Source organism: Mytilus californianus, unplaced genomic scaffold (assembly GCF_021869535.1).
Source record: "Mytilus californianus isolate M0D057914Y unplaced genomic scaffold, xbMytCali1.0.p SCAF_5, whole genome shotgun sequence".
In the NCBI taxonomy this organism is placed as follows: domain Eukaryota; kingdom Metazoa; phylum Mollusca; class Bivalvia; order Mytilida; family Mytilidae; genus Mytilus; species Mytilus californianus.
Genome location: NW_026262701.1, coordinates 118,679,565 through 118,704,954, shown reverse-complemented (window position 1 = coordinate 118,704,954; position 25,390 = coordinate 118,679,565). Strand labels below are relative to the sequence as shown.

The 25,390-nt window shown below is 32.3% G+C and overlaps 1 protein-coding gene across 1 annotated transcript; it reads right to left on the bottom strand.

Annotated features, from left to right (window-relative positions):
* Positions 1-14,501: 14,501 nt before the first annotated feature.
* Positions 14,502-25,127, bottom strand: LOC127700845 (uncharacterized). The gene is made up of 4 exons (XM_052204532.1): positions 25,064-25,127; positions 23,704-23,772; positions 22,286-22,436; positions 14,502-20,086 (listed from the first exon to the last, which is right to left on the bottom strand). The coding sequence occupies exons 2-4, from the start codon at positions 23,764-23,766 to the stop codon at positions 16,410-16,412; spliced, it is 3,891 nt and encodes a 1,296-aa protein (XP_052060492.1). The 5' UTR covers positions 23,767-23,772; positions 25,064-25,127; the 3' UTR covers positions 14,502-16,409.
* Between the last annotated feature and the right edge of the window lie 263 nt (positions 25,128-25,390).

Below are 25,390 nucleotides of genomic sequence, written 5' to 3'. Positions count from 1 at the left end.
CTTTATGATACAAGTGTTCCTTGTAAATATTTTGGCAAACACCATGATGTAATTATCAAGGTTAAATCAGTAACACAATCATTTTAAAAAAGAAAATAAATTTTTAAATAATCATAAAAGAAATAGAATACGTCATTCTTAAAAGAAATACCTTCACTGCCCTTTGAAAGAGAGCAGACCACTTGTTATGGATTATATACCTCTAAGTTCATCAACTATTCTTTTGTTTAAATTTCTTCTTTTAACATTTTCCATTGTATTTTTTCTCAGTTCTCTTTTGTCATTGTGGATTAAATTAATCACCAAGAAAGATGATGCGTATATAATGATTGCATTATTTACAAAACGAATAATTACTACTGCTTTTAAATTCCATGAATAATAACGGAATTTTAAGAAGATAAAGTCTGTTTTATGCTTCAAACCCGATTATCATCAATACCAAATACACAAACTTAATAAAATTTATTTTAAAAGGAATTATAAGTATTAGCAATTTGTCCATGGGTTGATATTTTTTAATTTGGTTCATTATTCCAGACGTATTATGATGTATCGGTGAAATATTTCCTTTTCAAAATATTGTAACATAAGTGATCGGTTTTGTGAATTGTGACCCTTTGGTGTATATTCATCCGATTAAAGATCTGTAAGCTATCCTTGAAGAGGATGACAATATAATAGATAACGGTTAAGTGGATCTTATTCATTGAGAACAGATGGATATATATCCAGTTATTTACATTTTTATTAAAATGTTTTGAATAGTTTCGATATGAGTGAAAAAGATGCTTATATGCTTCTTTAAGATTAAATCGTTTCAAGAAGGATCTTGAAAGATTCCGACAGAAATGTCCCATAAAGAAGTCTGTATAGACCTCAATTATAGAGAGACCTATATATGCGAACAGCTTATATCTTTCAAATATTTAGCTATAGCATTCTTGTATGGTCACTTCATTCGTATTTTAAGCATCAATACTGTCCCATGACCAACATTAAAAAATATATACCTGCTAAAAAATATATATATAAAAAAAAAACATGCAGGGACTAGAAGACATAAATTCACATAACAGCGGTTGCAATACAGAACAAATGACAGCGACAGATTTTATTTAAGATAACCATCATACATGATTATTTAATGATATTACAAGTCTTTAATTAAATATGTTAAATGTCCTAATTATTATTTATTTTATTTATCTTGCTGTCACGATGACATGACAAACATCCTGAAGAATATTCTTTCTGATATCTTGTATTGATAAAAGACAACATCTTATTTTGACTTGTCATACATCGGTGACAAGTACCCATACAATAGCGTTAACAAGACACGTTATGGTCTACCCCGATAGCATGGAGAGTCCATAATGACCAGAGTAACGGTCAGTTACAAATGTCCCCTCCAGTGTCCTGTAACGGTCTGTCCCCTACTGGTTGACACCGGTACAAGGGGTTAATTAAACAACAGGGACAATATGTAATATATACTGTAGACTAAATAATGATATAACACCGGAAAAGCTAAATTATGTAGAAAACGACCAATATATTTTTCGTGTATAATCGAAGACCAAAAAAAATTGTCTAATTGGAGAGGGAAAAAAAACGAAGCTTGATTAACTAAATCAAAGCAAAGAAAAAAACCAATGAGATTGGTATTCAGAGTATAGTTTCAAATATTGTTTTTAGAACTATAGAACTGTACGAATATTAATATTGTTAAAACAAATACCAATAACAAATGATCATTAATAATAAATTGTAGGATTCAATATTAATAATGAATTTTACTACTTGTGTTTATTATGAGAAACATTTATTTTCGTCACCGCAGGGAAGATATATCACACTTCTTGTTTTATTGCACTTTTCACACCTGTAATCTATTGGCTTTGATCTCGTTATACACTTGTAAGGAACAGTAACGGTTTGATAACCAGTCAATACTCTGTTAATTAACAGCTTGTAATTATTCAATACCCCAATTAACACACCTCAGAGTAATTAATCAACTAATTATCGTTGACAAATACCTTTTTCATCGCTCACTGTGAGAAAAATTAAAATGTTTGGTTTTCACCAATAAAATGTGTGTAAACTTTATACTAACATTTTGTCATTTATACAAGATCAAAATTTTAATATATATCATCAAAATAATTATATTTTTATCCTTCACCAAATATAAATGAAATTTCTACACAAAAATAGTCGTATAATATAAGTCTAAATGATAACGATGTGCATAAATATTAAACCTGCATGCCTTTTATCTTTTTATTTAATTTATAGAAACAGGTCACAAAAAACGCATATGTGTAAATATTGTAAATAGTTTAAAATCACAGTTTAATTAAAATTTACTTAATTCGGATTCTTTATAACCCAACCCTTAATTGTTAACACAATTAATGTATCTTGATTTGAAGTAATCGAAACTATCCAATGACTTGACTAACATGTTTTAACTTGAGTTGTGCTGTTATGGGTCATTATCAAAAAAACATGCTAATATATGTTATTTTTTAAGTCACAGACATGAAAATATATCAAGATAACACTTGTATATGTTAGATATGAATGTTTTGTGATACGCTATATACAGTTTACAGTATGAAATGTTATAAATACATCCTTAATGTTTTCTGAAACCATTGGATATAGCTAGAATTAACTGTTATTTTTTCTATAGTACTTTTCAGACCTGAAATATGACTGTAATTCATATCCTTTTTTATTAGGATTTATCACTATTTATTGCATTTTGATATATACAAACAATTTTTAATGATTTGGATAGTGTATATATGTTGGTTTTATAATAAAAAAAAAAAGAAAAAAAAGAAGAGTCTCATTTTTTTAAGTCACTGGTGTAACCAAAAGACAAATTGGTTGGGTAAGAGTTATCTTTCTTAAGATTTCAGGATTTACAATAGTTTTTCTCCTAGCAATGTTACCTGTAAGCATGTAATGCAGACGACAAAAAAAATCTATGTTGAAAATTAGTGAAAAAATCTTAAATGTAAGTGAAAGCTGTATCGTAAATGAATTTAGTGTCCATGGTGTACCCTTAAAAAAATAATTTTCCAAAAGATTTCCTACACTTTGATTTATGAAAAAATATTGGTTGTAGAAACATGCACAGGAACAACATATAAAACAGGGGAAGGGAGCACTTATTTTGCAACTGAATCTTAAAATACACCTGTACGTCATCTTTTAAAAAAGTAACACCATTGACCAGCTTAGTAACACCACTGAATATATTATGACAATCAGCAATTTTTTGTGTTTGTTTTTCATGTTTAACAACCGAAACATCATATTTTTTATGTAATATAATACTTATTTAACAATGTTTAAACAATATAATGTATTACCTATACCAAGTGTTCACAAATTGGTATATGCTGGCAGAGACATATAATACAATCTAATTGTATTATATGTCTCTGAAGCTGGTAACACTATTTAGTAACACTATTGACATTTTTAGTTATTGATGTTATGTTATATAATTTGGGATTTTTTAGCCTAAGAATTATTTTTTTTCTTTTGCTTAGTGTTCTTTGTTTTGTGTTCAGTACTTAATAAAAATAAAATTTGAACTTTGTTGTCAATGGTGATACTTTTGTGTCATTGTAGTTACTGAGGGTCAGTGGTGTTACTATATAAAAATGCAATAATTTTTATTTTTTATTATTAAATGAAAGTTGTTTTAGGCCGTATACGAAGGATTAGGCATTATCTAATCATTCAGTCTTTCACATTTTACATATATTCAGTTTTAGTGTATTCTTTAATATTAACAACAGCCATAATTAGGACAGCTATGTTTTTACAACAATTTATTCTGAAATTTATGTTCAAATAGAATGCATACCTATAAAAATAATGTCAATAAGTAGTAATTTAAACCTTAACAAATTGGAACAGTTGTTTGGTATTTAAAAATATTTTTTAATAACTTAATGCATGTTTTTATATTGGTAACACCATTGACATGATTCTATTAAAGGATGACCGTAAATTGTTAAAATTGAAGGAACTCCTCATTTTGCCCATTGCATATTTCTGACTATAGCTGCTACCATATTTCAGAATAGCAGGACATATTTTAATTTTTAAAACAATGACATCAGTTTTCCGAAACTTCCCTGATCAAAATATGCATGTTTTTTGATAATGACCCTTATACCACTATCCAACTCCGAAACCCGCCACGTCCAGTATGTTTTTGCCCCAAGTCAGCAGCCTATAATTCAGTAGTTGTCTTACGCGTTGTTTGCTGTCTCATGTGTCTGTCATATATGCTTTTCATTTATTGTTTTAGCATAAATTAGACATTTGGTATTCTCGTTTGAATTGTTTTACATTTGTTCATGTCGGGGTCTTTACTAGCTTACTATACGGGATGGTTTTTGCTCATCTTTGAAGGCCGTTCTGTGACCTATAGTGGCTTAAGTCCACGTCTGATGGATAGTTGTCTCATTGGCAATCATAATAGTAAAACATGAGCCAACATACAATTTGTGTTTATGCTTATAAGATATGTTTCAAATAAATCATACCTTACTTTCTTATTTTCATAAAAAATATACAATTTCGTACCAACATGATTTTCCACTGTATCTCTTTTACTCACAGGGTTAATATAAGAAAGTTTATATATAAAAACTACTGAAATTGAAATAATATAGTCTATACAATATAATGATTTTTCAACAATTTTACATTTTTCTTTAAAAATCAAAACGTTATTTAGCTTAAACAATATTTTAATGTGAAAATAATAACATAAACATTTTGATAAGACAGTTTTATTTAATGTAACAAAAAGTGGAAGACAATTTGCAAACTTTACATTTTTTGTAAAATTTCACATAAAAAACTTCTGTAACAAACATAGCATAGTATTTATTTAAAAGACAGCATTTAATCTTTAAAAAAATACTCTGAGAGTACCCAAATATATCAAAATTGCAGTATTGATCCAGCTTTATAGGCATTTATAATTTGGTCATGTGTTTAGAAAAAAACCCCATTATATTGTTAGAACCTCCAAATGAAGGTGTGATAATGTGAAATTTAAGTAAAGATTCGAAGACAGTATGAAAATGGCCCGCACATGAAATTACATTTTAGGGGAAAACAATGTTGGACAGACATTTTGGCCAAAATAGAAAAGGCGAATAGGCAATGTCGAATTTATAGGTTTGTACGCAGTCTTATATAACTTATTATGTTTGCACCAACAGAAAGCATTTGCTACCAATTATCAGACATTTCGAAACATATACATGTACCCGAGACTACTATAACACATATATGTGGATCAACCACCGCGGTAAGTCCTGACAATTTTGATAGACCAAAACATTAAAAAATATTGGCGCTACTTTAATAAGAAATCATGACGAAGAACCAAGAAGCTTAACAACCTATTGAATATAACCCAAATCATTGAAATGAATAAAACATTTCTAGATTTAAATGTTAGATTATTGTTCTAAGAATGCAGTTAACGGCCTTATATTTACGCTTGGAATAAAATATTCGAAATACGTTTATAAAATAAAAAGTTCGATTCCTTGAGGACAATATTTGATATCGATCATCGAAAACATGCAAGATTTTTTTATGACCAAGATTTTGTACTTCTAAATACATAAATATTCCTTTACCATAATAACATCATGATGATAACATGGAGGGAACGAATGCAGGTGCTCTGGAAGGGTAGGCAGTTCCACTATACATGTATGTATATATATATATTATATAAACGCCAAAAAAGTGTACACAACAACACCAATAACAAAAAAAAGGAACTATAAATGTAATTATTTATAAATATTTCGGATAACAGATATCCTTCATCAGTAAATATGATTGTGATGTTGAATGAATCATATATCAGTCTACTTAGATTAAACTATAACAATCTTGAAATTTATACAATAAAAAAGTCAAACCGAACATCAGGTAAGACGCTTGCACAATTCTAAATATGTGTTAAACACGACATAGGTTATATGACTAATTACAACAGAGAGTTCAAATATATGCTTTGAATAAAAATAATAATGTGCGATATGAACTAGCACATTTCTAAAGCTTTAACGGTGACGACAGTTATGATGTAACAAGAACGATTGCGTCAATAAGAATTCCAAATAAACAGCACTGAACGATCTAAATTTGTAAATATTTCAAATTTGACAACGGTAGAGTAGTTACAACAGAGTCTGCGTATTTAAACATCGCAAACAAACGGCCGTTAAAATATGATAATAAAATTTGACTAAGGTTAACTAGTTGAACGTGGCTTGGTACTTTTACATCCCTCAAAAAATTAAGCAATTTAAATTGGTATATTCAACAGATTTTAGAGATGAGTAAGGTAAAGAAATAGAAACAGAGACTGTAATAATAAGCAATATAACCCAAATGTGAAGCACTGCATGGAGTAGAACTACATCTTTTCATTTATCCCATTTGGTGCCAAAGTTGTTAATTTTCTTATCCAAAATCTTTCCCGAGTGAGTCTATCCTCCCTAGACCAAGCAGAGTTGTGGTCAATGATTGTAATGGTCAGTCGATTGAGATCTGCCTTAGTGTGGCCAGGGGATCTCAAATGTCGACTGAGAGGGAGGTCTGGCTTGCATTGGTAGTCGCTACGATGACCGTTCATTCGTTTGTGAAACGGCTGTTCTGACTCGCCAACATACTGTTTACCACATTTACACTGTAGGAGATACACAACATTTGTAGTCTTGCAATTAACTTTGCAAAATATGGTGTATTCTGTACCAGTGGAGTGACTGTTAAAAGTCTGGGTAACAAGTATTTGTTTGCAAGTCAGACATCGTTTGTTTCCGCAACCCTTGCAAGAGCCCACAGACGAAGAGCCTGCTTGAGAGGATAAATCAGCTCTCACCAGCAAGTCTTTAAGGCTTTTGGGCCTACGGAAAGCCAGTACAGGTGGCTCGGGAAAGATTTTGGATAGTTTAGGATGTTTTTCGATTTCTTTCCAATTTTCGCGGATTAGGTGAGATAAGTTGTCAAATTTTGGATGGTAAGTCAACACAAAAGGCACCCTCCTGTTGACCTTTTTGACTTTATATTGTAAAAGTTCATCTCGGCTGATGTTGTTAGCACGAGAAAAACCTTTATCAATGTCTTTTCTTTTGTAGCCCCGATGTTTTAGGTGACCGCGAAGTTCTTGTAGTCGTTTTTTTGCAATATCGTTGGTGGAGCAAATCCTTTTTATTCGTATGGCCTGGCACAAACGAATGAACGGTCATCGTAGCGACTACCAATGCAAGCCAGACCTCCCTCTCAGTCGACATTTGAGATCCCCTGGCCACACTAAGGCAGATCTCAATCGACTGACCATTACAATCATTGACCACAACTCTGCTTGGTCTAGGGAGGATAGACTCACTCGGGAAAGATTTTGGATAAGAAAATTAACAACTTTGGCACCAAATGGGATAAATGAAAAGATGTAGTTCTACTCCATGCAGTGCTTCACATTTGGGTTATATTGCTTATTATTACAGTCTCTGTTTCTATTTCTTTACCTTACTCATCTCTAAAATCTGTTGAATATACCAATTTAAATTGCTTAATTTTTTGAGGGATGTAAAAGTACCAAGCCACGTTCAACTAGTTAACCTTAGTCAAATTTTATTATCATATTTTAACGGCCGTTTGTTTGCGATGTTTAAATACGCAGACTCTGTTGTAACTACTCTACCGTTGTCAAATTTGAAATATTTACAAATTTAGATCGTTCAGTGCTGTTTATTTGGAATTCTTATTGACGCAATCGTTCTTGTAACATCATAACTGTCGTCACCGTTAAAGCTTTAGAATTGTGCTAGTTCATATCGCACATTATTATTTTTATTCAAAGCATATATTTGAACTCTCTGTTGTAATTAGTCATATAACCTATGTCGTGTTTAACACATATTTAGAATTGTGCAAGCGTCTTACCTGATGTTCGGTTTGACTTTTTTATTGTATAAATTTCAAGATTGTTATAGTTTAATCTAAGTAGACTGATATATGATTCATTCAACATCACAATCATATTTACTGATGAAGGATATCTGTTATCCGAAATATTTATAAATAATTACATTTATAGTTCCTTTTTTTGTTATTGGTGTTGTTGTGTACACTTTTTAGGCGTTTATATAATTTATTTATTGTGTACATGTATCGTTACTCGTAACGATCCAGCGCCCTCGTGGGAAAAATCGTTGACTATTATTCAGACGTTTTATATATATTATATATATATATATATATATATTGCATCTTCGCTAGCCAAGGGTTACGATCCAGTCCCCTCCTCTCCGGATCGTAACCCTTGGCTAGCGAAGATGTATATATTGTGGCATGAACTGATCCTCATGTCAAGTAAATATTCGATGATAAATTATGAGCGAGGTGGGAAGGACGGAATATTGTGACTACAATAAGTGGAACACATCAGTGATCATCTGTAACATTTATTTTGTAACGATCAACTAAGTCATGATGAGTCCGTAAAGGTGTTGAAAAGATGGATTTCATCTTAACCAATAGGAATTAATCCTTGATAAAGTAACCCTATGTCATTCACCATAGAAATCCTGATAGGAAACGTAAGCTCGGAAATATCCATTGGAAGATATAAATATATGCATGCCAGTGCTGCTATGATGTTGCTATATATAAAAGCGAAATGCACATTTGAGAGGTATGATACTGAAATATAAAAATGTGCAGATGTGGTATGATTGCCAATGAGACAACTCAGTACTATCCACTAGAGTTAAAATGAAGTGGATGTAAGCAATTATAGGCCACCGTACGACCTTCAAAGAGAAAACCCATACCGTATATACAGTCGGCTATAAAAGGACCCGACATGAAAAATGTGAAACAATTCATATGAGAAAACTAATGGCCTAATCTATAACAAAATAATTTACTAAAAACAAATATGACAGACATGAACCAACGAGAATCACTGTTTAAGCATGGCATATAACGCTCCTATTATAAGATTTATTACACGTATAGTGCAGGGGCTCTTTGCACAAGCAATCTTAAGACAATAATTGATCATAAGTTATACAGAAATATTCATGACTTACACGAGTATTTTTTGTCGTTAGATATTTTTTTATGAAATGAATCGCAGACCGTTCTTTAAGATTGAAGCTCTTATACTCATGTTTCTGTGACTTTTGTCGGTAGATTTTCCAGAACGTACAGTTTAAAATAAAAACAGCAATCCTGTGTTAGTTTTTTTTCTGAATTCGCGCCATCAAATTCAAATAGATAATATATATACTTTGAACAATTAAAGATATAGTATTTATTGTATAACAAGTATGTTTTGAAAATAAAACAGGTGATCATATGAATCGGCAATTCATTTAACAGATTGACACCTTTCAGGTAACATTAGCCTTTGATCTCTGTGAGATACAACGGAGGGGCGTTATCACAGTGGTAGGGGAAAGAAAAGCGTGTTGATTTGGGTGCTAATTGAAATATAACAATTATGACGGAGATCATTCATCATCCGTTTCATAGATGATATCGGAATTATTCTGTTCGTTTGCTCCCAAGCTTTGTTCGTCGGTTTCCTGTTCTTTATCAAAGCCGAAATGAAACTTTCTGTCTCTTCTTTATGCTCTTGTATTTTAAGATATTTAAATAACCATTCAAAGCTCTAATCATTAACAACAAAGACAGAAACATATACGACTTAAGATTCGAAGCGATGTCCACATATTCAAATTTGGTTTAAAAGTAAATTAATTGAATTTAGCGCAATGTTATCTTGACTCAAGATTTCGTTTCTTTTGTTATAAGCTGTTTCTTCATTTTAACCAAAGAAATGTATTGTTTTACACTTTCTTGTGTTGTTGAATATAGCTACAGAGACATAAACAGTTTCCGAGATTGACAAGTAGAAAATCTCGGGTACTATATATGTCTCTGATAGCTGTTATAAATGATTGAAAAATGTGCCAAAATGCCTCTAAACAGAATGGTTTGTTACAGAGATATGCTAAATCTCAATGGAATTAAAATACACGTAAAAAAGACCGCAATCCAAGCAATAGATATTTAAATATCAATATAATTTTTTTATTGATGAAAGAAAAACACTTTCCTGTGTCTTTGTAGACTTTGAAAACTCATTCGATTTTATCCAGAGAAATGTTTTATTATTCAAAGTTATAGAAAATAATATAAACGGATTTTTTTCGTATTATTCAAAATTTGTACCAAAATGTGAAATCACGCATAATATCTTTATAATGATAAAAAAAAAGAAAGTAATTTACTTGTGAAATGGGTGCAAGTCAGGAAGAAATCTTTCTCGTGTTCTTTTTGCAATATTTTTAAAATGATTTATATATGCAGCATTTTTTTATGAAAAAGATATATTTGTTATTAGTGCTGACCTTGAACATGAGTTGACGGAGTTTTGAAAATATATTGAACGATTTTTGTGATTATTGCGAAAAACAGCAACTCAAAATGAATGCAAATAAGACAAACGTTCTTTTATTCGCTAAAGGGATACAACCCAAAGTTTTTTTTTTAAATCCAGAATAAAGAAATAGAAATTGCTGAAACCGATTATACTTTTTGCTAGAAGTGGGTCATTTCTTGAAATTAAAAAACTTATATTTCTGAACAATCTGAAAAGCCAGTAACCGTTTAGTTCTTTCAATAATGACTGTGTCTGTTGCAAAAAAAAAAATTTAAATAAGTTAAAATTGCGAAATATTATACGAAAATAATAAAAGAATTCACAAAACGATAAATTATATAAACGTATAACACCGATTTCTTAAGTATTGAAATAGCTGTTGACGTCCAGTATTACTATGATCGGTCCGTTAAATACGATTTTCGGGTAGAGAAAATGTCTCGCTCTCTGCAGGTTAAAGAACCCTTTCAACAACTCTCTGAGAGGTCCATATATAGGTGGCCTCAGTTGCAAAGCAACACTTTTGTCCCTATTCAAGAAACCCTCATTTTCAAGTGGCTGTTCACATAAACAGTGACCGATTACCTGTTTGATGTACTAGTAATCTTAAACAAGAAATTTTTCATAAACGGGAGGACTATTCGTTTTTCCTTTCCTTAATGATGATGTTCCCGTTAGCTCCTTCTTGGGGAGCGTACATTTCAGTATATTCGAGTTGCACGTGTTTGCAGTGATGTCTCGGATTTCAATTATAACGAAATATTTTAATTGTTATAAATATCATAAATTGGTCAATACTTTTACAACATTTTACCACTGATATAGAGATTTATTATGAAAGTATGTCTCCATCTGCAGGAATGTAATAAAAAGTTTTATTTCACATTTACGGTAATATAATCTGTAAATCTTTCATCATTATGCGTTGTCCTTCAATTGTTTTTGGCCAGAGACATATATACTAATATATATATATATGTCTCGTTTTGGCTTAATAAGCTTTTTGATAATTACTGTGTTCAAGCACTGCGTCTGGTATTTTTGGGGATAATCATCAATTAAGTCCCCAAAAATATTTCAGATGCTATTATATATTGATAGAAATTCTGTACAGTTTGTTCTGGACATTGCACACGATCGTTTTATCATGTACTGTTAATGACGTTGTTGTACCATACTATGAAATAATTTATCATGTACTACAGTGACCAATATTACCGTATAGGCGGCTATAAAAGGCCCCGACATGAAGCATGTTAATTACTCCGAGCTTGCGTTCGTTTACTGTGAGCATTCCTTGTTATGGTATTGAATCTGGTTTATTATTGCTTTGTTTGTACTTTTGTTTTTGTTATCTACTTGGATTCACTTATATATTCGTTGATTGAGAAAGCAATGTATTTCCGATTTAATGCTGTAGATATAGAAATAAGAAGATCTGGTATGATTGCCAACGAGACAACTCTCCACCAGAGACCAAATGACATAGAAGTTAACAACTTTAGGTCACCGTACTGGCTTCAACAATGAGCAAAACCCATACCGCATAGTAAGCTTTAAAAGAACTCAAACTGACAACCGTAAAACGATTCAAACGAGAAAACTAACTTATGTACAAAATTATGAACGAAAAACAAACACAGCAACAAACGACAACCACTTAATAACAGGTTCCTGACTTGGGACAGGCAAATACAGAATATGGCGGGGTTGAACTAATTTTCTAGCGCCAAACCGTCCCCTAACCTAGGACAGTTGTGTTACAGTACAACATAAGAACAAACTATAATAAACTGTTATCACAGAGATATGTCTCGCCTTTTTGTAATTTCGATAATGCAAATGTTGAAATTAAAATAGCAATACTTTAACATGTAAGTTATGCAAATATTCAAAGTCAATGAACCATGACTGAAGGTAAATGGCTAAACAATCTCCATGGAAATGAGATGTGCCAATGCTAATACAACTGCATACCAAATAACATTGACTTATCATAAGTTGTTCCCTTTAAATAAACCTAAACACAAACATTAACTTGTAAACTATGTAAAAGTTTCAAAGTCATTGAACCATGATAAGGGATTGGGGCTATATAATCTCCATGGAAACGAGACTTGCAAATGCCAATACATTTGCTTACCAAATATCATTGACTTAACATAAGTGGTTCATCTTGAACTGATCTAATCACAAACTAATACATGTAAACTAAGCAAAAGTTTCAAAGTCAATAGACCATGACTGAGGGGGCGGGGCCAAACATTATCCATGTAAATGAGATGTGCTTATGCTTGTACAACTGCATACCAAATAACTTTGACTACCACTAATGGTTCCACTTAAACTGACATAATCACAAACTAATACATGTAAACTAAGCAAAAGTTTCAAAGTCAATAGACCATGACTAAGGGTGCGGGGCCAAATAATCTCCTTGGAAATGAGATATGCCAATGCTTATACAACTGAATACCAAATATTATTGACTTACCACTAGTGGTTCCCCATAAACTGACCTAATCACAAACTAATACTAGTACATGTAAACTAAGCAAAAGTTTCAAAGTCAATAGACCATCACTGAGGAGGCAAGGCCAAATTATCTCCATGGAAATGAGATGTGCCAATGCTAATACAACTGCATACCAAATATCATTGATCTACCACTAGTGGTTCACCACAAACTAGACATAATCACATACTAATACATTGTTGACGCCGCCGCCGCCGGAAAAAGCATACCTATGTCTCGATTTTTTGACTCCGTCAAGGCGAAACAAAAATCAATTGAAAAGGGCTCAACTCATCAGATCGATGCAAAGCAGAAAAATAACTAACATAAACACAGACCGGACGTAGCAGCCTATACTCATCAAATCCACGAAAATTGGTATCCCACGAAATATAATGAATCCACATTTACAGTATTACATCGTAAATTGATGTTCCTGTACTATATTTTATTCTTAGTCTTTTACGAACCTTTTGTTAGTCCACTGACTAGTTTTGCTCAGCCTCATACTAATGTGGCTGTTCTAATTCATGAACCTCGACATTGGTTGACTTAGCAGTCACATACAAATGTGACTGTTCTATTCATGAACCTTCACATTGGTTGACCTAGCAGCCACAAACTAATGTGACTGTTCTAATTCATGAACCTCGACATTGGTCAACTTAGCTGCCACATACTAATGTGACTGTTCTAATTCATGAACCTCGACATTGGTTGACCTAGCAGCCACATACTAATGTGACTGTTCTAATCCATGGACCTTCACATTGGTTGACCTAGCAGCCACATACTAATGTGACTGTTTTAATTCATGAACCTCGACATTGGTTGACCTAACAGCCACATACTAATGTGACTGTTCTAATTCATGAACCTCGACATTGGTTGACCTAGAACCCACATACTAATGTGACTGTTCTAATTCATGAACCTCGACATTGGTTGACTTATGTCATATCCTTTTAATGTTTTTTGTTATTTGCAGATTTGGTGTCAATGGCAAACCTTTGAAACTTTCTATTTAATTTATTTGCATTTTTTCAGACTGGGGACGATTTATAGCTCTCAGTATTGTATACACACTTTGCTATGGTTGAAGACTTTATGTTGACCTTTATTATTTTTGCTGTTTAACGCATACCCAAAAATATCCTTGATTTATCAGATCTCGCTCTGGTAAAAAATTATGAAAATAAACTTTAACCTGATATGAGAAGGACGACCAGACAAACAAACAGACAAATGCACACACTGGAAAACATAATGACTTCATACTATCAAAGGCGGGTCATAACACACTGAAAAGAACTTTGTATAAATCAAGCCATATGAATTTGTCACCAGACGATTTTTTTTAAATCAAGATTGATTGCTGTTTGCTTAGTGTCCAGTGGCAAATATGTCATGCCTATTCAGGACAATTTTAAATCTAGAAATTATATATAAACAAGTGTAAAATGATTTTCATAAACTTTAATAATTGCAGTAACAATTCAAAAACATGTTTATGATACAAAACATATTATGTTATACTCATTGTAATGTAAATGACTGGAAATGTCATAAAAATCACATTGAAACCAAAACCATTCAGTTTACCAATTTTATTACTTTTCGTTATGAAATCAATATCATTCCAGTGAAACAGTTTGCTATTAAATGCACCCACCAACAATAAATAAGTAAATGATAATTAAATTAAAACATCTGAGGACTTTGGGTTTTAATATCTAATAAAGAATCTCAACAGATATAATCATATATATATATTTATCAATCTGAAAGATCTAATTTTTTTTTATCTATATGGTAATGTTTTCCTCCTTAACTTTATATGGTGAACCCAATTAAATGTCTAGCATTTTATGTGTTTGGGACACATGGGGTTAAAAAAAAACTTGGGGGGAGTGGAGCAAGTTAACACCAACAATATTACATACAGGTATGTTTCCCAAATGCCAAATTTACAATCTAAAAAAAGACCTTTCTTTCATTATGCCATATATTTATTCTTAAAGCAGGCACAGAGAAGTTTCAGAAAAAAAATAAAATATCATTTATATTTGATAGCAGAAATGATAAATTCCTATAAAGGAAACTCCATACCCTTTTCCTGAAAAGCTTGGTTAAAATTGTTTACTCTATCGAGCTTCGTAGAATAAATGAAAAAGTGTGGTTCCAAAAAAATATCATAGGAATATTTGTTGCTAAGTACACCATATAAACATTGCAAATACTAGTACTTTTCCATCGAAAAAACTTTGGTCAGCCATTATTAACCGGAAAATAAAAGCAGCTGAAAAAACATTGTGGTTATACTGGATTTCATACGGTAATGGTTTTTATATGTGAAAAAAAGATGAAATCAAAATAAAATAAATAAATAATTTACAATGCTTTAAGGTCACATGTAGCTGACAATTATTTTTATCCATTTTATCTAAACTTGGCAAATTTTGAAACTTGAATTAATAAACAAGTAAACATCGTTATCTTAGCACATTTTGTATAATTGACAACCTAGAAAAAGGGTATTGTTTTCTTTGCACATTATAATGAGTATATTCCTAGACTCAACAGTACCTTAATATACAAGAGGACAAAACAAAGGATACACTGTTTAAAATGCTTATCCCAAAAATATTATGGAGTTTTACATTATAACAGTTTTCTGTTTTCAGTTGTCTGCTCTTTGGTCGGGTTGTTGTCTCTTTGACATATTCCCCATTTCCATTCTCAATTTTATGCATTTAGTTCAGGCATTGTTTAATAAGAAAACTTTATATCCAGAAAAATAGTGCTGCTTTCATAAAGTAATTCTAAAAAATAAATCACATATGGCAAAATTTGCACTTATTAATCATGTATTATCTGTTCATTAACACCCTCTTTTTATTGATATTTCACATTAATAAACTTGAAGTACGCTCAGAAGATTAAATGATATTACTGTGGATTCAGTTATTTTCAGGGGTACCATTTTTAGTGGAAAAGAAAAACTGTATTTTCCTAGATAATAAATTCATGGTTGCACTAAAGTGTGCATATAACATGTATAAGCCTATAGAAAATGTGTACATCATTAAACATTAGCCTTTACCAGGTTATAAATTCAATGAAAATTGATAACCCACAAATAATAACTAATCCAAAGTAAGTTATAGTCAGCAAATAAAAGTGTATCCTCTCTTTTGTCTCCCAGTATAATACGGTATACCTGTTTTAGAACATGTGGAACATCTCTTTATATTCTATTCAAAGATTGCGAAGAGCAAATTAAGTTACCAACTACATTATCATAATATAATACAGTTTGTTTATCTGAGGTAGTATCGAGCACAGACTCTAAGAACATGAAGCAAGGATTTAGTTACCAGTTACGTAATAATATACAGTTTGTTCATCTGAGGTAGCCCCTAGCACAGACTCTAATACACTTGGATCTACTAATATAGTATTATCATCTACTTGTATTGAGTCCTCCTCAACCTCATCTGATTTTGAGGTCTGGAGGTAGTATGTAGTATCCTCTGAACTAACTCCTCCTACATTAGCAATGTCTGTTGTGATTGGCTCAGAGTGAGCTAACTGGACTTTGATTGGCGCTCCATTCTCTTGGGGAATGATAACAGTTTCAAAGTCATGAACAGATACTTCAAAGTGATCACTTTCGTGTCCAATTTGGTGGTATTTTGTATGTATGGCTAAACCTTCCTTACTTTGAAGCTTTTTATGACATATTTCACAATCATATAACCCTTCCACATGTGTCTGTTCATGCCTCAACAACTTGTCTCTTGTGGTGAAACCTTTATTACAAGTGGAGCACGTCCACGGTCTTTCATTGGTATGTTTTGACATAGTATGAACTTTCAGCTGGGTAGATGTTGTATAACGAGCACCACATCCTGGATATTCACAAAGGTAGGTTTTATCTGCCGGTATCTCGCCCTCCCTGATTAGATGCATTTTCATGTGACGTTTCAAATGTTCCTGAAGTTTAAAACTTTTGCCACATTTTGTACATTCCAAACTTCTATCTTCATTATGAATGAGTTGAACATGCTTAATTCTGTTGCCATTCTGTGTAAAAGCCATTCCACAATATTCACAGATATAAGGTTTAATGCCTTCATGTTGACGAAGATGAATTTGTAATGATTCCTTCTTCCTTAGTTTTTTATTACAAATATGACACTCGAACAGTCTGGGTTTGTCTTTTTCCTCCTCGTGAGTTTGTCGATGGTATTTTAATGTCTCCTTCTGTGAAAAAGATCTTCCACATATGTCACATTGAAACTTTTTCTCCTCTAAATGAATCTGTTTGAAATGGCGAGTCATGTTTGGTTTTGTGCTGAATGATTGAGAACACTGTGGACATTGATATCTTCTTCCTGCTTCTGGATGCATTGCCATATGATTGTCAAGAGCTCTCATGCTACGCAAATGTTCACCACAAATGTCACATCTGACGAATGATTTTTTACTTTTATATTTGTTAATTAAATGACGCAAACGCTTTTTCTTACTACAATTTTCAACACTTTCTGGATGTTCTTGTACGATATGACTCCACAATCTAGATACAGATTTAAATATCAATGGACATTCATCACATTTTTTATTGAATGTCTTGATACCATAGAAACAACTCATCATTAGATCTAAATCTGCAGACAGCTCTGGATGGATTCTAGCAATATGGACAAGCACCTGATGAAATTCTTCACAAGAAAATTGACAATTATTACAGCTGAGTAGCAAAGTGTTATTTTCCTGCTCTGTTATAGTAATATACTTTTTTATCTGTTCATTTTGTTTGATTTCCTGCAATCTATCCATGGGATCAACGACGGAATCACTATTGTCCATTTCTTCATTCTCTTGTGTGGAATCATTCAGATTGTCGTGTTGGTTGTCATCTTCCTCAATTTGATTATCAATAAGTCCAATATCTTCATCAACAACCTCTTGCTTCACCTGTGTTACCATGTCAACACCAAACTGTTTCATTATGATACTAGGATGAAATCGTATGTTGTGAATAGTAAGATTAAAAGCTTTTTGAAAGTTTTTATCACAGAGTTCACAATAGACATCTTCCTGTTTCTTTTCAGGCTTTTGATTTTTCTTTCCTTTATTAGCTGAAGGGACATTTTCATCATGATTTTCTTCCAAAACTATGATATTATCCTCTGACTGCATCATATAATTCTCTTGGCTTGCTCCTTCCTTGCTACTGTTACCACTGCTAAGACTATTGATTAAATCTATAGTCGTTAGTGCAACTATATCTTGTTCTGAAGATTCTTGGTCACTGTTTTCATGTTTAATTTTTTTACTGTCATCAACTTCGTCTCTAGTAAAAAGCTTTCTTCTTTTTACTTTGTGGACCTCAGCTTCATCTTGTTCCTCATCAGATAGAGGCTCACTTTTAATCTTAAGTTGTACTTTATGCTGCTTATCTTTTTCAAAAATTCTTGTAATTTCTGCATCTTGCTCTATGCTGCCACATTGTAAAATCATTTGAACTTGAGAAGATGCATTATTCTCTGACAACGTTTCTGCAGTTTCCGTTACCAGTGAAGACTTTGCATTTTTGTCAGAAGTCATTTCACTGTCATTACTAGGATATGACATGTTTTTAGAAGCAGAGTTCTGAGCTTGTTTCTTCTTAGTAGGTGGTATACTTTCTTTTTTCTGCTCAATGGATGTCTGTGCTGGCTCCCTCTGTAACTCCTCCATACTCACTTCCAATTGGTGTATAATCAGCATGTGACCCTTCAAACTATGAATCCTAGAGAATGTAGCTTTACACACAGTGCAAGTTGGTTTTGAAGGTTTATCCTCTGCTTTCTCTTCAGGAATTATCATCGCATTTTTATTTTTAGATTGTTTTTTCTTTGTCAATTTTGTTTCTGAAGTAACAGGTCTTAAGTTGGTGTTTTTTGTTATATTTTTTGCTTGTTTTGTTGCCTTCACATTTGAAATTTCTTTATCAAGCAAGTTTGTAGCTTCTTTCAAAATTTGAGATTTCTTTTCACCATCCATAGAAGAAATTGAAGATTTTGCTTTTTGGTTTCCTTTCCTGGTGACCATTTTCTCTGCAACAAAAGATTTATCTTGTTTAATTAATTCATGCTGACTTTGGGCTTCAATTGAATCATTTAGACCACAAGGTTCAGATTGTGCAATTATGGAATCATTTAGATCACCAGATTTAGGTTGTGCTTCAGTAGAATCATTTAGATCATCAGATTCAGATTGTACTTTAGTGGAATCATTTAGAATACCAAATTCAGACTGTACTTTAACTGAATCATTTAGACCACCAGATTCAGATTGTACTTTAGTGGAATCATTTAGACCACCAGATTCAATTTGTGCTTTAGTGGAATCAGCTTGATTATCAGTTTCTGAATCAGTACTATTTTCATTTACAGCAGGAATTGCATCAACAATTTCAGCTAGTTCATCACCTATCTTTTCATTTTTAGAATCTATACCTAAAGTTTGACTTTCACTGACTATCTGAGGTAATGTACTCTCCTCAGAGGCCAAATCTAGGTCTTTATGAACTTCCTCATGTGCTGACAAGTCTTCTAGATTCGATTCAGTAGGCTGTTCTGTACAATTGATTTCTTTTGAAATTTGCTTTTTAGAATGTTCAAGCTTTTGAAGATCTTTTTCTCCTTGTTCTCTGGAAGAAATTATCTTTTCATCAGATTGACTAGTTGGTAGTCCTGAACTAATTAACTGCTGTTCAGGTTGGTCTGTATGTGTAACTGTACCGGTACTAGGCTTACGGTCAGTAGTCTGTGTGACTAACTGTAAGTCAGGAAATACTTCTGTACGGTCATTACTTGAATCGGTATTTGTGCTAACTTGTTCTTTATCTTCTTCGATAGTTGTATCTATTGGCTGATTGATTGTTGGTTGCTTAATGTCTGTTGGTGTATCTAAACTATCTATTATGTTACCAGGAATATCAGTCTGGTTGGTTGTTTCATTCTGGTCACCAAGATTCTCAATTATTTGTGCACCTGAAAAAACATATATATATTGTTCATGTACCTCTATACTATATTACCTGACAAAGATCTTAATTTTTCGTTGGTTGAGAGCAATAAAAGCACTGTTCCTTTGCTTTTGTTAATTGTACACACAATATATTTCTTTGCCATATGTATCAATATGTTTCAGGGGCTGAAAATTCCAAAAACATGACACCTATAATGGATTTCGTGATGTCATAAGCAACATAGCCTGTCGGACTTGCTCGTCATGAATAAAAATTTAAACTAAACAGTTTTACTCTTTGACTGAATCCAGCATTAACTGACATTCTACCAGAGTTAGCTGTGTGAATGATATATGTGGTCCAACATTGCAGACAGAGCTTCTCCTGATATAAGGCTCCAACCATCCAACTTTGTTGTGGCAAGGGTATTTTCTAAGGACAAATATTTTTTTTTCAACTTTTATCGAAAACAACTTTTTTTAATGAGCAAGAGTAAGATTTGTTTTTAATCAATGTTATTTTCATCTTTTGCACATACTTTAAATAGATAATGATAGAAACAAACCATTTTTTTCACTTCACATTTTGGAATTTTTTCCCCCATGAAATTCACAATAAAATAAAACATGATTCCCAACAAAAGATGAATGTCGATTCTAAATGGTCAGTGCCCAGCACGATAAAAGCATATATTTTGTATCAACTTTAAAAAAAAATTCAGTTTATCAGACAGAAACAATATATTGACCATGGCATAAAAAATAAATGTGGATAGTGTCCACATGATGCCCCCGCTTGCTTATCATATAGTTATAAAGGGACATAACTGAAGAACGGTAAAAGTGACGCTACCCAAATTTGAACTTGATCTGAGTTTTGTGGTAATAAGCAGTGTGTGTAAGTCTCATAACATTTGGTTAAGGCTAACTTAAGTAGAGAACAGAAACTAAAAATTCAGCAATTTTTCTATTTGTAAACACGCATAACTCTAGAACCGTCGTGTATAAGTTTTATAACATTTGGTTGAGACAAATGAAAGTTAGAGAACGGAAACGAAAAATTCAGCAATTTTTATGTTTATAAAGGGACATAACTCAAGAATGGTAAAAGTGTCGCCACCAAATTTTGTACTTAATCTGTATTATGTAGTAATAAGCATTGTGTATAAGTTTCATAACATTTGGTTGAGGCAAACTAAAGTTAGAAAATGGAAACCAAAAATTTTTACTTGATCTTAGTTTTGTGGTAATGAATATTGTGTATAGGTTTCATAATGTAAGGTTGGGGCAAACTTAAGTTACAGGATGGAAACTAAAAAATTTGCAATCTTTCGATTTATAAAGGGGCATAACTCAATAATGGTTAAAGTGACACTACCCAAATTCAACTTGATCTGTGTTTTATCAGTGGAAGTCAAAATTAAACATTGTATTGTACAAAGCATTGATTGTACATGTTGTAGTTGATTCAACTATAATCATGGACAAAGGAATATAACTCCAATTTTAAAAATTACTTGATATTTAGAAGAAAATAAAAACTTTGCAAGTTTTCCATTTATAAAGATGCATAACTCTAGAACGGTTAAAGTGACGCCACCAAAATTCAAACTTGATCTGTTTTTTTGTGGTAATAAGCATTGTGTATAAGTTTCATAACATTTGGTTGAGGCAAACTTAAGTTAGAGAACGGAAACTAAAATTTTGCAATTTTTCCATTTATAAAGGGCATAACTCTAGAATGGTTAAAGTGACACCACCAAAATTCAAACTTGATCTGTGGTTTGTGGTAATAAGCATTGTGTAAAAGTTTCATAACATTTGGTTGAGGCAATCTCAAGTTAGAGAACAGAAACCAATTTTGGGACGTACGTATGTACAGACGGACAAGGGTAAAACTTAATGCCCCCACCCGCTACAGCCGGGGAATAAAAAGCATGCAAAAAGTGCAAAAGGCCAGAACTGGTATCCTCTGTACCAATCCAGTTCTGAAAGCAGTTACAGAATCCACTTACAATCACAGTATATTGTACAACAAAATATATTTTAATTGAATGCATAGCAAAAGAAAGTTTAAAATTAAAATCCAGATTTCACATATTTCAGTTGATTTTTAAAAAGATAGGTCTTGACTTTAAATCATTTGGTGCAAGTCCTGGGCTGAGACCTTGCAAGACAATTTTTTAACCCAATACATTATTTCACTTTTTTATCAGTCTTACCAAAGCAGTATGAAAAGAAATTTATGACCAATTCTGAGTTGACATCCAGGAATTGTCTCCCTTTCTCAGATCCAATTTTCATACAACTTTGACTGGCTGGGTCAGCTGTTACCAAAAGATATTCCTGTCCTCTCTGTGTAAGCTCTTCACACTAAAATATGTTTCAAAACTTGAATATAATATTGAAGTAAGAAAAGATTTATACATAAGTTTTTCTGCTTTAGCTGTATACAAATGAAAAATGTAAAAGTGAATTTCTAAAATAAAACCTCTATACAACTCTGCTTAACTGATGATCTCTAATGTATTTTCCTGTTTCCTGTAAATCAAACCAAATATTCTTTTTATTCAGTAATATATACTCTATAATCATAGTACATGTATATTTAAAATATTGCTTGGTTGTCGTAACTAAAGATTGCAGAAGCTATGTGCAGGCAAAATTAATTTCAATTTCAACCCTGATATCAATTTCAATTTGGCATGTCTTAATTGTGATGTGATATTTTAAAGACATATGTTGTAATTTGATGATAAAATCCAAATCCCGACTTCAATATTGGTATCAGTGACTAGTTTTAACTTTAATTTTTTTCAAAAGTATGAAAATTAAACAGAATTCAGGCATTTTGCATCAATGATTGAGGGATTTCTTTATACAGGACAACAATTATTTTCATATAAGTACAGATGTAATGTATATATGAACTAGTATACATTATTGTTAAGGGGCCAGCTGAAGCCCGCCTCTGGGTGCCGGATTTTCTCGCTGTGTTGAAGAAACATTACAAGCCTTGTGCTGTTTTCTGCTCTTTGGTCGGGTTGTTGTCTCTTTGATGCATTCCCCGTTTCCATTCTCAATTTTATGAAAACAGTTGACATTAAATTCAATTCAGTATTCACTTTGAATTTAAGTTCTACCATTATGCAATGGAAACATTTAGTAAATTTTGAATTGAAGTAGTTTACAATACACTTTTTATTAATGATCAATACATTCTTATTTTATTGATTTCATATACATGCATTCTAGATTCTCGGACAGTCTTTGAACAATCCAGTAAATATATGCATTACACGATCTGATCAGTTACATGTATGCCTTCCAATTGATTTTTACAGTTTGTTCTTATGTTTTGATGTTATACCAATGTCCAAGGTTAGGAGAAGGATTGAGCACTCACAATAGAATTGAGAATAGAAACAGGGAATGTGTCAAAGGGACAACAACCCGACCAAAGAGCAGAAAACAGCCTTAGGCCACCAATGGGTCCTCAATGCAGGGAGAAAATCCCACACCCAGAGGTGGGCTTCAGCTGGACCTAAACAATAATGTATACTAGTTTAGAAATGGACATCTGTTGGAGAGTTGTCTCATTGGCAATCATACCACATCTTCTTATTTTTCTAAGACTTACTGCTGCTTGTATAGACTTGAATATGTTTGACACATCAGCACTTAATTCTTCTTCTTCTTCCATCTTTGTCTATCAATAAATAGTAAATACAACATTAAATGAAACAAGTATACCGGTAGTTCATATAAAGACAACATACCAAATTCCTTGATCACATTCAAAATCGTATCTTAAATAAAGTTAAGATTAACCAATCTGTCTAAGCTTGCTGGTTTTATGAAACAAAACACAAAGAAAACATGAGAGCCTGAATCTCTAATCTACCATTTTGATGTCCCTTTTCACCTATATTGCATTCTGTTATATTTGCTTATTTTTAGATCTTATCTAGCTGATCATTTTTGTTGTTTTCTCTATCTTTATTTACAATGTATTATAGTTTTCAAGAAAATATCTAAAAATACAAAATCGGGTCAAAATTGTCATTTAAGGGTAATAACTCCTAGAAGGAATCAATTGACGATTTGGGTCATGTTTGATTTTATTTCTCCCACCGCAACTATGTAGGGAACATACAAAAGGTGTCCAATAGAGATAATATTTCTTGGTATAATACATTGTCAGTAATGAAATTTTGTAACATTAAAGGGAGGTTAACCATAGTTATTTGGGTACTGTGACTTTACGTACATGTAGGGGATGCAAGAGGCTTCAGCCATACTGTCAGTTTGGCAACAGTCATTTAGGTCATACTGCCAGTTCGGCCATGATTTCAAAAGGAAATATTCTTGTTTTAGAAAGAGATATTAAGAAACACGTGGCAAAATGCATTTTAATTATACATTTATATTATTGATACAAATGTGTATGAATGCTGTAAGAATATTCGTAAAATGGTGGTATTAAATGAACTTTGTAATATACAGAACAAGATAGTTATTTTTTAATGAAGAAGATGGTTGTTGTTCATCATGCAGTCGTTGTTGTCCCTTGTTTCTCCTATACTTATGCTTGTTAATGGCAAATTATTTTATTTTAACTGTTACCAAAAGAATAATTAATTCAGCACAAACTGAAAGGGAAACGTGATTAACGTCTTAAACGTGTATGGCATAAGAGTGGAGAAGCACACATTATGACAAATGACTTTTTGTGAAGTCCTTAATATCCTTTTAAAAATAAACTTCTGTGATGTTAAGAACAATATGAAAAAGTGTGGCCGAATCAAAAAGACTATGGCCGAACTGGTACTGTGGCCAAAACGTCTCAAAAGGGGTAGATATACGGCTGGAAAGGACAACCTTGGAGTGTGTATAGCCTCAGTATTTCTTTTAATGCATTTTTTCTGACAATGAAATTATGCGTAAGTGGTTTTTGGTCGATTTCATACGTGTTGCTCTCTCATTATATTATCATGTACCTCAAAACTATCTCAATATTTTCCTCCAAAACAAAAATTTTGAACTTTTTCATCAACCGGAAATGCAAACACAATTCTATTTAAAAACCGTTTAGGAATGGCAGAGATAATCAGGAAGTTAAAAATTACGCAATCATTTATGAAGACAGAGACCCATTAATATATGTCTCTTGTTGTTAAGATGACGCTCAGAAATAAAATCGTGTAGAACTTACTTATCCCCAATCGAACCTGAAATAAAGGAATACACTATACCACTGAGAGACATATAATAAAGATATTTGTCTCTGCTGATACAGTTAAGTCTGTCTCATATCTTCTTCACTT

Excerpts from the sequence above, each read along its gene's own strand:
- LOC127700845 (XM_052204532.1), bottom strand. The coding sequence starts at position 23,766 with ATGGAAGAAGAAGAAGAATTAAGTGCTGATGTGTCAAACATATTCAAG. Across the intron at positions 22,437-23,703 it reads TCAAGTCTATACAAGCAGCA|TGTGAAGAGCTTACACAGAG; the intron begins GTAAGTCTTAGA and ends AACATATTTTAG. Across the intron at positions 20,087-22,285 it reads TTTCTTTTCATACTGCTTTG|GTGCACAAATAATTGAGAAT; the intron begins GTAAGACTGATA and ends ATGTTTTTTCAG.